The 14,545-nt window shown below is 39.7% G+C and overlaps 1 protein-coding gene across 4 annotated transcripts in view; it reads left to right on the top strand.

Moving 5' to 3' along the window:
- glt8d2 (glycosyltransferase 8 domain containing 2) overlaps window positions 1–11,913 on the top strand; it is a 34,094-nt gene extending 22,181 nt beyond the window's left edge. For 3 of the 4 annotated variants that reach the window (XM_048608036.1, XM_048608035.1, XM_020518413.2), the window contains 4 exons: window positions 3,265–3,377; window positions 3,515–3,681; window positions 7,378–7,490; window positions 10,258–11,913. In XM_048608036.1, coding sequence (XP_048463993.1) covers window positions 3,265–3,377; window positions 3,515–3,681; window positions 7,378–7,490; window positions 10,258–10,448 — 584 coding nt within the window. In that variant the 3' untranslated portion in view covers window positions 10,449–11,913. The remainder of the gene's footprint in view (window positions 1–3,264; window positions 3,378–3,514; window positions 3,682–7,377; window positions 7,491–10,257) is intronic. The other variant, XM_020518414.2, reaches the window with a different exon arrangement.
- Window positions 11,914–14,545: the final 2,632 nt, after the last annotated feature.

Genomic DNA, 14,545 nt, shown 5'->3' with positions numbered 1-14,545 from the left:
ATACAGGTTACTCTGGAGTCATAGGTTAAAATTCTAATATATCTGCTAAACTTTTAATTCAACTAAATAAATCAGCACTGATGAATTTTAAAAGCTCACCCGGTTCACTAATGTCCTTTAGGGAAGGAAATCAAACCTGCCACCCTTACCTACCCCAGACCTGCAGTAATGTAGGGGACTGTTAACTGCCGTCTGAAATGGCCTCAGTTCAAGGGCAATTAAGGATGGGGAATGAATGTTGGCCTTGCCAGTGGCACTGACATCGCAGAAAAGAGTGAAGAATAGAAAGTTTATTTCAGAACACGACGACACATTCTGTCATATAAAAACGTTCCCTGTAGACCTTTCTTTCTAAATAATGTCACAAGGAGCTTCCCAGAGGACAAAACTAGTTCTACTAAAAATTGTTGCACTGGAGCTCCATTGTGAAGTAAATAAGATGCATTGGACCGTTTTCATATCTCATTTATATGTTTTCCTTCTGGGGTCACACAGCAGAGGGGGTGGACTGAAAGTGTGGTTGAAAAGAGCTACAGGGTCACAGAGTCATACAGAACAGAAACAGACCCTTCAGTGTAATCCCAAACTAAACTAGTCCCACCTGCCTGCTCCTGGCCCAAATCCCTCCAAACCCTTCCTATTCATGTACTTATCTGAGTGTCTTTTAAACGTTGTAACTGTACCTGCATCCCCCACTTCCTCAGGATGTTCATTCCAACTGTGAACCACCCTCTGTGTAAAAGAATTGCCCCTCATATCTTTTTAAAGCTCTCTCCTCTCACCTTGAAATGTGCCCCCTAGTCTTGAAAGCGTCACCCTTGGGAAAAGACAACTACTATTAACTCTATCAATACCCCTCATTATTTTGTAAACATCTATAAGGTCGCCTCTCAACCTTCTATGCTCTGGTGAAAAAAGTGCCAGCCTATCCAGCTTTTCTTTATAACTCAAACCTTCCATACCCAGCAACATCCTGGTAAATCTCTTCTAATGGGATTTTCAGATGTGGGAGGGAAGAAGTAACAAATTAAAGTGTGTGTGTATGTCAGTCCAAATGATCCCATTAGAGACGTTTGCATGCTCAGGCATTAGCATCTTAATGATGAGATTGGTAAATAAGGATTGCCATTTCAAGGTTTCTAAGGGTATAGGGAACTGCTGGAGATAGCAAAGATGTAGTGTTAAGCAGAATTTAATGCAGGGTGGACACATGGGCAGTGATTTTGCAGGAACTGGAGTTGGCAGAGGCTGTTGCTCAAAACGACAGCAAAGAGCGTGCTGGAGGATCTTGAGGTGACTAAAGTTTCAATTTATCAAAAAGGCTGCTTCCAAGTTTATGAACAGAGTATGTTTAGCAAAGCATAGCTCATCTTGAGATTTGTAAATATAGATGTCACATTATCTCTTCAGCTCAAGAGTTCTTGTGGCACAGTGATATTGTCTGTACCCCAGGAAGCCTGGTTTAAAATCCCAACTGCCCCAGAGGTATGTAATTGCATCTCTGAACAGGTTGATTAAAATATATTTTTTAAAAAATCTCTTGAACACCATGCTGTTAGATAATCTATTATGCCAATCAGGTAATATCCAGATACTCAGTGATGGAAGGTGTCACTAACAGTGTTTTCAAGCAGCATCTGCTCAGCAATAACCTGCTCAGTGACGCCCGGTTTGAGTTCCACCAGGGCCACTCAGCTCCTCACCTCATTACAGCCTTGGTTCAAACATGGGCAAAAGAACCGAATTTCAGAGGTTAAGTGAGGTGAGAATGACAGCCCTTGACATCAAGGATGTCATTTCTGCTCCAGCACAACTCTGCAGGAGTTCCTCAGGGCAGTGTCTTAGGCCAAACCATCTTCAGCTGCTTCATCAATGACCTTCCCTACACCACAAGGCCAGACGTGGGAACATTCGCCGGTGATACTGCAATATTTAGCACCAATTGTGACTCTTCAGATACTGAACCAGGTCGAAATGCAGGAAGACCTGGACAATATCCAGGCTTGGGCTGACAAGGGGCAAATTACAAATGCCAGGCAATGACAGTTCCAACAAGAGAGATTCAAACCATTGTCCCTTGCATTCAATGGTATTACCATCACTGAATCTGCCACTATCAACATCCTGGGGGTTACTATTGGCCAATTAGACTAGCCATATACATACAGTAGTTATAGGAGCCAGGAATCCAACAGCAAGTAACTCACCACCTGATTCCCTAAAGCCTGCCCACCATCTATGAGACACAACTCAGGAGTATAATGGAGTTCTCCCCACTTGTCTGGATGGGTGCAACTCCAACAAAACAAAAGAATATTGACACCATCCAGGACAAAGTCGCCTACTTGAATGGCATCACACCCACAAAGTCTTCACTCTTTCCACCATCGAAGCTCAGTAGCAGCAGTGTGCACCATCTACAAGATGCACTGCAGAATTTCACTGAGGTTCCTTAGACAGCTCCTTCCAAACCCACAACTTCCATCTAGAAGAAAAGGGAAGTAGATACATGGGAATACCAGCATTTGCAAGTTTGCCTCCAAGACACTCACCATCCTGACTTGGAAAACATATTGCTGTTCTTTCACTGTTGCTGGGTCAAAATCCTGGCAATTCCCTCCCTAACAGCACAGCCTGTGGACTGCAGCTGTTCAAGAAGGTAAGTCACCAACGCCACCTTCTTAAGGGCAACTCAGAATGGCCCAGCTAGTGATGCCATGAACGAATTTTTAAAAATCTCCCAGGAGAATAGATGAAGTCATTCCCAGAAGAAATTATAAAATGTGAGACCAGTCTATATGCAGTGCTAGAAGATGGTGTTATTAACTTGCTAATCTTACACTTTTGAAGTCGTAGCTGAAGATCTTCCCATTTGAAACTCAGGAGATATCCTTGTAACCCTCCTCTCTGAGCCTGTCCCTCAGGATTGAAGATGATTTATTTCCATTCCAGTTTAATGGATTCTGAAATGCTGACGATGTTTGTAGATTTTGGTGCACTACAATTTCTGTATACATCTCAATTATTTGGTTTCTCCAATTCTTCCACCTTCCATTTGCCCAGCTCTTAAAGGAACATAGGAGCAGGAGTAGGCCATTCAGCCCATCAAGCCTGCTCTTGCTACGTGATCTGATCAGGTCTGATTATCCACTTGCATGCTTTTTTTAATATTACAGTAATTGACAGATATGTTTTGGCTAAACTGCTGACTGACTCTTTGTAGCTATACCTTGTAATTTGAATTTGGACTGATTTTAACTGCAGGTGATATCCAGGACTTGTACGACACTGTGCTGAAGCCTGGCCATGCTGCTGCCTTCTCAACAGACTGTGATCTGACCTCAACTCATGAGATGGTCAGGACTATGGGAATGCAGGTGACCTAAACTGGCATCAGTAACAATAAAGCATGCACCTATATTGAAAGTGTACCTTTATATCACAGAACAGATTCCTTTAGTTTGCATTATCTTTTAGTCACTACAATTATAACTTTGTCTCTTTATCTTTCCAGACCACATTTATGGGACATTTGGATTACCGGAAGCCAACTGTTAGAGGTCTAGGGATAAATCCCACGACGTGTTCCTTTAATGTTGGTGTGTTTGTTGCAAATGTTACAGAATGGAAACGACAACGGATTACTAAGCAGTTGGAAAAATGGCTAGTCGCCAATGTAGAGTAAGCCCTGTTCTTTTCTTGTGTATTTATACCTTGGTACACAACAATGGGTTGATGTTTCACTTTGTATGGTTCAGTGAACCGTTAATAGGTCCGCCAATATCAGTGGAGTCACAGCCTTGCTTTCTGAGGCATTTGCATTGTGTCGGTTTGAGGTTATGGTGTTAATTGGACCATGGTATGCAAATATAATTGATTCCCATTTTAGAATTATAGATTCCCTCCTACTGTGTGTACATATAATAAATTCATACATCTACATGCATTATGGAGACTGATATTTAAACTTGTCCTGCTTCAATGCACTATCCTAACAGTGGTAGTATTGTAATGCCCTTGGGAAAAGGATGTAATTACAGCATGACTAGTTTTGCACAGACGTTTCCCATTATAGAAATTGGAGACAGAGCTGCAATGAGGGTAAGACATTCGAGAGTACAGATACATTATTTTAAATATATTAGTATATATTTGAATATATAGCCTGCCTAGAGCTCAAAGTAAATCCCAGTAAAAAACCTTAATCCAAATCAGGTGCTCGGCTTTCAGTAATGCTTCCTTGATTATAAGCTCAATAATACAGCCACTTAGCTGGAGGCAATTCATTTCCTTAACATTTTCCTTCTACTGCTTAAGATGTGCAGGGATTTGTTGCTGTATTTAAAAAAAGTGAAAACTCAAGTTGAAATTTTGTGGCAGGGCTGTTGGATATCTTTGAGCACGTTTCTGGCTGTATGTCAAGTTTCTGCTGCAGTTTCTGTGACTATGAAGACAGACTAGATTGGGGGTGACACAGTGGCTCAGTGGTTAGCACTGCTGCCTCACAGTGCCAGGGACCTGGGTTCAACACTAGCCTTGGGTGACTGTCTGTGTGGAGTTTGCACATTCTCCCTGTGTCTGCATAGGTTTTTTTTCTGGGTGCTGTAGTCTAAAGATGCAGGTTAAGTGGATCAGCTATGCTAAATTGCCCATAATGTGCAGGCTAGGTGGATTAGCCATGGGAAATGCAGGGTTACAGAGATGGGATAGGTCTGTGTGAAATGGTCTTCAGAGGGTTGGTGTAGAGTTGATGGGTCTATTGGCCTGCTTCCACACTGTAGGGATTCTATTCACTGGAGTTTAGAAGAATGAGGGGTGACCTCATAGAAACTATAAAATTCAAACAGGACTAGACAGGGTAAACACAGGATGTTCCTGATGATCAGGGAGTCCAAAATCACTGGTCACAGTGTGACGGTTCAGGTAAGGCCATGTAAGTCTGAGGTGAGGAGCAATTTTGTTACCCAGAGAGCATTGAGCCTGTGGAATTCTCTGCCACAGAAAGCGGTTGGGGTCAAACCATTGAATATTTTGCAAGAAAGAGTTACATATAGTTGTTGGGGCTAAAGGGATCAAAGGGTATGCAGAGAAAGCAGAAACAGGATAGTTGGATGATTAAGCACGATCACATTGAATGTCAAATAGGCTTGAAGGGCTGAATGGCCTACTCCTGCTCCAGTATTTTATGCTGCTCAGGCAAGTGTTAGAATTTTCATTTTAGTCTTTTTTAAGTTTAGTTTTGTTTGCTTACAACTATTTAATTTGAATCATCCAGAAAGACAGATGTTAAGAACTGAAACCTTCCTGTGTGCTACTTCTTAACTTTTTGTCGGGAATTAATTTTGCTAGAAGCCAAGGATTGTTTTCTCCTCTTTATTTTCCTTTGTGCAATATGTGTCTCTTAGGCTAAAGCTAGCAGTTTACATAGGGGCTGTCAATCAGTTATCCACATCTCCCTATTATAGCATGGAGATGCTGTAAGCCAATAGAATAAACATGTGGTATAATTCTTTTCTGCATTCCCAGGATGTGGACATCACTGGCATTTGTTGCCCATCCCTAATTCCCCTTGAACTGAATAGATTGCTAGTCCATTTCAGAGGGCAGTTAAGAGCCAACCATTGTGGGTCAAGAGTCACATGAGTTCCAGACAAGATAAAGGTGCTGTGGGGGGAACTGAACCCACATCCTCAGAGCTGTACCTTTGGCTCACTAGCCAGTGATGCTGCCACTGTCTTCCTATAAAGTTGAGTCAGTTTGATTTATTTATTGTCATGTGTATCTGCTTACAAAATACAGCAAAAAGTGTTGTACAGTGTTGCCACTGTCCAACACCAACTTTAAGTACAAGATAGAAACCAAAACCATAGAATATAAAGAAAAATGAAGAAATACAGAAAGTGTTCAACTTTACAGTCCTTCTTGTTAAATGCTCCTTCATGGGCCGTGGGCTGGTGGTTGGGAACACGTCTCCTTTGCAGTGCGCTGCTGTTGGAAAAAGAGTCGCCAACTCTTTGGCGCCATCTTGCCTCCACCAGCACCCTCACCACCAAGAGTCCTTGCTGGATCTCACCAAAGCAGACGCTACCAGTGCTGCTTGGTACTGCACTGTCCCAAACTTGATTCTGCTTCAGGCCCAACTCGCCAACGCAGCCGCTGCTGATTCTGCCGGGTCTCGTAATGGGCCCAAACCTGCCTCTGCTTTCATGAATCTGCGCTGAAGGCAGATGCTGGAAACCCAAACCCGCAGCAGCCATGAGTCAGGGTTAGGACCGCCTCAATGATGCAGAAACCACCAGGAACCCGGACCTGCCTCTGATGTCACTGACACAAGCCTGTGCTGCTAGGCCCATTCACCACCATAGATGCCGTTGCCATGACTGAGCTCTTCACCAAGAAGTAAGTAAAATAAAATAGAAGAAAAGGAACAAAAAGAAAAGCAGATGAGCCCCGGGCTCAGAAACCCAACTCCACTGCCATCTTAATGGAAAATGGAAACAGTGGTAACTGTTAGTAGTATTTAGAGGTGACAGAGAAAGCTGAAGGACTGGATCCCATTTATTTTCTATTTACATAGAATTATATGGCACAGGATGCCATTTGACCCATTGTACTTGCACTGAAACATTGGCGCCAGTGCAGCAACAATGCAATGTCATTGAGAATTATTGACCCAGCAATGCAGCCCATAATAATTGTCACTTTCAACTCAAAATCCCAATTTTTGAAAATTCGGGGAACCTTGCAAATATTTCAAATCGATTTGGTTCACAGTGGTAGAAGTAACATGTCCTTCCAAAAAAGAAAATCAGAAAACAAAAATAAATCAGAAACAAATTAAAAATAAATCATATGTAAACATCTTCTAAAGTTCTCAATACTTAGTACAGCCTTTTAACCTAGTATAATATGTCAGTATGCTAGAGGTTTTACCAGACAATATTTGACACTGGGCCCCACATGGAGGTATTAGTACAGGAAAGGAGCTAGGTTTTAAAGTCAATCTTAAAGGCAGGAGTAGAAATGCGGAGAGGTTTAAGGAGGAAATTCTGTGGCTTAAGGGCAAAAGCAGCAGAAGTTATGGGCATCAGTGGTGGAAAACAGGAATATTGGGATGTGCAGGAGGCCAGAAATGAAGGTTTGTTGGGCTGGAGGAGGTTACAGTATTAGAGACAGATGAGACTTGCAGTGATTTTAATCCTAGGATGAAAATCTTTGTTTCTAATTACGTGTCAAATAATATCTATTTTGCAAATATGGTTTGCAATATTTTCTAGTATACTTTTTAAATTATAGTACTAGAAATGGGTTTATCTCAGTATATGAAAATGTTGCCTGTATGTTTTTCTCATTCATTGAGTTTCTTTTCATTTATAGAGAGAATCTGTACAGCAGTGCACTAGCCGAAGGAGTAGTGACCCCTCCTATGTTAATAGTATTTCACAACAAACACTCCTTATTGAACCCTTTATGGCATATTCGACACCTCGGTAAGACCTATTCAGAGTTCTGAAGAAGGCTCACCGGACCCGAAACGTTAACTCTGTTTTTTCCCTTCACAGGTGCTGCCAGACCTCCTGGGCTTTACCAGCAACTTTGGTTTTGTTTCTGATTTACAGCATCCGCAGTTCTTTCGGTTTTTATTTAAGACCTATTCTTGCTCTGTTCACTACCTCTATGAAGTTTTGAATGGAGGTTTAAAAAATGGTATTTTGCAACACAGTTGAATTAGATTTTACTTACTGGACTTAATTTGGAAGTCATAACAATTTGACTGAAGTTGCAATGAATTAAAATACTTATGTGACTCATGCAGTTTTTAAGATAAATGGGGTTGAAGTTTGTGTACATTGCCTTTGGTGGAGGAGCACATTCCCCTTTCGTAACCCACCAATCAATGGAATACAGATCAGTGGATTCTCTAAAAGAATAGCCTTCAGATCACTGATCACACAGCTGCTAATAATATTTAGCTGGTAGTTTGTGATATGTGGCAGACTGTTTACAACGTACATGCAGGGGACACAGCCAGGAACATACAATAGTTTTAAGTTGTTCACCAGATTTCTCCCACAGCTTTAAAAACACACAGTTTTCCTTGTGCTAGCCAAACATTCACCAGAAGTTTTTAGCAAATTAAAACTGGAAGTATTTGGGGAAAAAAAAACTTCCAACTACATAGCACCTTTCACAACTACTGCACATCCCAGAGTGCCACACAGCTCGTGAATTAACTTGGAGGTATAGAGAGTGTTATTTTGCAAGCTAAAACAGCAGCCAATTTTCATGGAACCGAGATCCTACAAACATCAATTAACTCATTTTGATTTGAGTTCTGGCGAGGGTAACTCCCTGCTTTTCTTATACATTGTGCCACAGGATATTTTTAGATCCACCTAAATAGGCATACAGAGAGCTAATTCACAAATAATTTAAAAAAAGAATTTCCTCAATACCGTACTCAAGAGTCAGCCTCAACTACATGCTGAAATCTAGGAAGATTTGGGACTTGTAACTTTCTGACTCTGCCAGGCAGAGTGCTGAAAGAATTTTGGTGATCTGCTTGATGAACACATTGAAAAGCACAAGTTGTTAAAAAGTAATCAAGTAAGGGAGGCATGGATTTGGAGAGATCAATATGAGACATCATGTACTGCAGTTGCCTATCATTTTTGTAACATATTTGTTAAGTATCTGTTCTATGGTACAGAAGGATAGTGCTTAAAATGTTACTAGCATAGTAGAACATGCGGAACTTGGTTGTTGACAGCTTATTCGTATATAAGTTGGAACAGGGTGGGGAGCTTGGTGTAGTCTGTTGGCTAGTCTTCTCCATGTACTTATTGTCCAAAGTGGACTCTAAATCTTCTGTTGTGAAGGAGTGTTTCAACAACTGTCCCAACCCAAGTTAAAGCAATCTGGAAAATTCAGTATGCCATAATACAGTTGTGAGATCCAGGGCCACTGTATCTTGCTTCAGGTTCCTTTGGAAGCCATTTTTAATGTAGATGCCAAGTGTCAGAACTTGATCACACCTTACAGAAACCAACTTAGTAAAAGTTAAGGTTGGTGATAGAGCAATGAATGGAAGTGAGGAGAAAGAGCTGAATGTAAATTGTAAGAAAACCAAGTGTCTCTTAGTATCCAAACAGAAATTATACTATATGCATTATCAGAGTGAAAAATGAAAATATCAGACGGATTTTGTTATCTAGGAATAATGTTAACATTGGACATAACATATGACAAAGATAAGTCAATACATTGGAATGTCAAAGATACATTTCAAATAATGAAAAAGAAATGATCAACGTAAAGTTAGCCATGACAACAAAGCAGAGAATCCTGGAAAGCTACATCACACCAATTACTGACCAAATGAGTGCTGGGTAATCAGCAAAGCAACATAGAGAAGCACTGAGGCAAGAATTAAAACTATTTTGGGCAAGTAATTTTACCAAACCGAGACCGAGACAACTCGACTGACCTGGATCAGGAAGAGGTAGTTTGAATCTGAAATTTATTGAACATGTGATACAAACTTGCAATTTAGAAAGTCTGATCTTGTATGAAATATCAATGGTAAACAGAAAAGTAGACAAAGAACAATTTTTTTTAAAAGAACCCTGCAAATTGGCTGCATATAACGCTAACAAATATGACACACATCTCTGATAGCTGAAGTGGGGGGACACATTATGTGGAAGCAAGTTACAATTCTGGCTAAATGATAATATTAAAAATAAGCAAACGTAGACATTACACTTTTAAAATTGACAGAAAACAAAACAAAGTCTGTATCCAGTCTTAGCCGGATATTAAAAACAGGTGTTTCAATCATTCAACTTTTACTGACTAAATATGTAAATACTAAATACTGCATTCACTTACAGCACAAGCTTTGAAAATATGGTGAAAAATTAATCACATCAGAGAAACAAACTCTTAAGACGTACATCAAGAAAAAAACTGAACAATTATCATGAATTTATTATCAGTCATATCGCAGCAGAATAAAATCTTGGCAAAAATGTACCTGCTGGAAAAATCTCAAGAAGAAACAAAGATCACTTTGATTAAAACAAAGTTTATGACGTGATTAAAGGATTGTAAAATACCTAGTGCGAAAAAGTATAATCCCAAGAGGTGTTCCATGTAATAGATTTAGTAAATGGAAGACATTTTTCAGTTTTACATTTCCAGCCATGGAGTAGCTTGAGTCTAATTTCTGTACTTTTTAAAATTGTTTTTCTGTAGGCTGGAGTCCTGATGCCAGATATTCAGAACACTTCCTTTCTGAAGCTAAACTACTACATTGGAATGGAAGGTATAAACCCTGGGATTATCCCGTGGCTCACGTGGAATTTTGGGAAAGGTGGTATCTTCCTGATCCAACAGGACATTTTAGATTGGTACGACCTAACAATCAGGAGCACTATCACGTATAGAATTTTCATCTCATTCCTTTGTCCAATTAAGTATGCATTTAAAAACATGCTGTGGTTTAAGCTATTCAGTCTCCAAACGTCTGACATGTTTCTGTGAATTAAATGATAGCAGAACTTACTGCAACAGAATTGAGATATCAGATTAAACCTATAATAATTCAGTGTTATTTAGCAAAAATGTTCTCACATCAGAAAATGTAGTTTTTGCACAATAATGGTACTTTCACAGAAGGAGGTGCGTTATTTTGATCTCATACAAGCCAGTTTGCCAAATTGAACTCTTAGCTGAAGAAACATTTTATATGCCCTTAACATTTTTGAATGACTGCAAAGACAGCTTCATATTTGCTTTTCTATTCCTTAGGTAAGGTTAGTGACGTACAATATGAAATGTGAACTATGGTCAGGCCTTGCCTCATTTTCACTAAGATTTTTTTATAATTTAGAAATGTAACCTTTATAATAGCATACATCCAGAACAAAGAGCAATAACCTTCTTGTTACAGCAGGAACTTGCAGAGATGATGTCAGGAAGCATTTTTCATTTAAAGAGTAGTGGAAATCTGGAACTCTGTTCTCCAGAAGTTTGCGGAGAGGTCTGGGAATTGATTGAAAGTTTCAAAGTTGAGTATTGATAAATTTTTGTAGTTATTAAAGATTATCAAAAGAAAAGGTAGACAATTGGAGTTGAAAGGCAGCTCAGCCTAACCGAATGACAGAACAGACTTGAAAAGCCAAATGGTCGCCTCCTCTTCCTAACAGTGTGGTAGTGCAGTGGTTATGGCATCGGATTTGCAAAAGTGGGAATGCAGTGTTCTGAAATTAACTACAGCATCTTGTGGAACAGAATTTTAAAACACAATAATTTGTGAAGAAATGACCATTAAAGCTGTTCCCTACTTCTGTCACGAAAAAGGTAACTAGTTTAAAAAAGCATTTCAGGGAAGAGAAGTTAGCCAAGCAGAATTCAAGACATCTACCAATGAGCAAATATAAGCCATCAGCCTTGTTCTCAGTATAGCAGCATCACAAGCACATTTACAAACAAACTAGTAGTTTAAGGTCAGGATAGATCTTCTACTCCAGAACAAGTTTAAGAACCTGTTTTGAAAGTACTATTACAAAAATAGCAGTTTTTCTCCCTGGGCCCCACATCTCAGGAAGGATGTACTGGCCCTGGAGCAGTTTCAGAGGAGGTTCATGAGAATGGTCCCAGGAATGAAAAGCTTAACATATGAGGAACGTTTGAGGACTCTGGGACTATACTCATTGCAGTTTAGAAGGATGAGGGGGGATCTAATTGAAACTTACAGAATATTGAATGGCCTGGAGAGAATGGATGTTGGGGAAGATGCTTCCGTTCATAGGAGAGACTAGGACCCAAGGGCACAGCCTTAGAGTAAAGGGAAGACCTTTTAGAACGGAGACAAGAAGAAATTTCTTCAGCCAGAGAGTGGTGAATCTATGGAATTCACTGCACAGAAGGCTGTGGAGGCCAGGTCACTGAGTACATTTAAGACTGAGATAGATAGGTTCTCGATTATCAAGGGGATCAAGGGTTAAGGGAGAAAGCGGGAGAATGGGGTTGGGGAACTTATCAGCCATGATTGAATGGTGGAGCAGATTCGATGGGCTGAATGGTCTAATTTCTGCTCCTATGTCTTATGGTCTTAAAGTGACATTTCCTAAAAAGCAGAATAAGCTTACTCCAAAAGTTGCAGCGTAACCTTAATACTAAACCCAACAGTAAATGAGAGTAAAGGTGCAACCACAGCTTCACAGAATCCTTTAGATCTGTTGGAATAGGTTAATGGCAAATTGTACTGCTTAAGTATGAAAATATCAAAGCTGTCATAAAATGAAAGAACAGCTAGGTACATAATACAGAATAAGATATTCCTCTGATGCTACTTCAACCTGTTTTTCTCTTTTAATATTAAGCTTGGTACTCCCTAATACTTCCAAACTTCAAAGAAACTATACAGGTCTCATGTGAAAAGATCAGAATTGTTACTTTTACTCTCTGATGTATGAAATCAAAAATAAACATTACAAAATCATCTCACTGGTGTGGCAAAATAAAGTTCTGATTCATTTTGCTAGCAGTTTTAGTACAAAAACCAGCAGATAAAATCAATCCACGCACAGAAAATGTGAATGATCTTGCTTAGCTTGAAGTTCGGCAGGCTTTTTAAGACATCACTTTCCAAATTTACGACCACCACAATCTAAAAGGACAACAGCAGCAGTTACATAGGAACACCACCACCTGCAAGTTCCCCTCCAAGCCACTCACCATCCCAACTTGGAAATATATTGTAATTCCTTCAGTGATGCTGGGTCAAAACCCTGGAACCACCTCACTAACAGCATTGTGGGTGTACCTACATCAAATGGACTATAGCAGTTCAAGAAGGTAGCTGAACATCACCTTCTTCATGGCAACTAGGGATGGGCTATAAATGCAGGCCCAGCCAGTAACACCCACATCCTCAGCAAATCACGAATGCTAGTACCACTGTGTGATCAGACATTGCCCAGATGCATTCAAAGATTGACACAGGTCAATGAACATGTAACATTTCTAGTGTAAAATTCAAAACAGAAAAAAGCAAAAGAAATTCATTGTAATTTTTATTTTCTTTTCCACCAGATTTCAAAACTATCACTCTTGCAAGAGGATCGAGCACCAAATTTACAAGTTGTAAACAGTAGCATGTTAACATTTTTAAAAGTTTCCAGTAGCTGCCCATTCACTTCAAGTCAGAGTACATTTACTTGTATATATTCCCACAGACACATTTTACAAACTAGATAATAATGACACAGGTAACTTTAAAACTTCCTGTAAAACAGCTTTAAGTCACTAGAGACAGTATTACAAATTCTTTGTTGAAAACAGTCATGCAGATTAGTTATAGAGATAACAAGGTGTAGAGCTGGATGAACACAGCAGGCCAAGCAGCATCAGAGGAGCAGGAAGGCTGACGTTTCGGGCCCAGACCCTTCTTCAGATTAGTTACAATAGTTTCCTTAATGAACCTTTAAGGCATTTACATAATGTCACAGTTGAGTGAACTTTTACTTCAAAAGTAGTAGCTGAATTTTAATACAGGGAGAAAAATAACTGTCAGGCTGGCAAGTGTAAACCTGGGATATTTTTATTCCCAAGTCAGACCAGATCTCTGAACAAATTTGGTAATACCTTATACCATTGGAAGAGGGTAATGCAAGCAAGACAGGGATCATGACTAAACAGTGGAGGGAGAGGGGATGGTGACTGATAAGGCAATTAGAAGCAAGCCCAACACCAGACGTTTCTTTGGGACGCTGTCTCTGCTGCCCTTGGCCCACCTGGTAGAATCTGTATGAAGCCATTTTGGTTTTTTTCAGTCTTCCTACTTATTCTTGACCATTATGCCTAGTGAACCCTGTACTAGGCATTGATAGCAGTTGCCCAGAGCAAAAAACATGGCTGGGTCTGAAAGACCATACCACGAATTTTGGAGTAAGACCCTCATCTTTTTGGTGCAAGGATGTTATTAACTGGCCACATCACCACTTGTTAAATCTGTCAATCCTTACACAGCTTGCATTATAAGTTATCATCAGGGTTTAAATTCCCTCACACTTGTGATTTCTGTTAAGAGAGTAAGGGTTAAAAATAGGTCGAGTGAGTTATATTGTTCTAGACTTAAGTGCTTAAGTGCAAGGGCACAGCAAAGAATTTCATTTCTTTCAAATTTGAATCAAGTCAAAAGAAATTTATTGCGCAAGTTTAGCTTGAAGGGAAAATTGCTTTGAAATGCCAGAATTGTGAATGCTCCATTTAATGTACAGTCAATTTTTAATTGAAAGCCATTTTTAAAAAATAAGTTCATATTAGAAAAAACATTAAAACCTCATAAACTGAAGGCAACTGTACTGTTGCTGAGTCTCCAATTTTTTTAAAAACAAAATTGAATGATTTAGTGGGGAACTTATCCTCTGGCTCTACTTGCGCACTACTGTTAACTTGACAAACTATAGTCTACTCCTAATAATTCAAAATGGATTTGTGCAAAAGATGAAAGAATCATAATGTGTATTCAGCAATA

The sequence above is a fragment of the Rhincodon typus genome, chromosome 18, assembly GCF_021869965.1.
Source record: "Rhincodon typus isolate 14 chromosome 18, sRhiTyp1.1, whole genome shotgun sequence".
NCBI classification, from domain to species: domain Eukaryota; kingdom Metazoa; phylum Chordata; class Chondrichthyes; order Orectolobiformes; family Rhincodontidae; genus Rhincodon; species Rhincodon typus.
The sequence above is the reverse complement of the archived record's forward strand: the minus strand, read 5'-3'. Positions and strand labels throughout refer to the sequence as shown.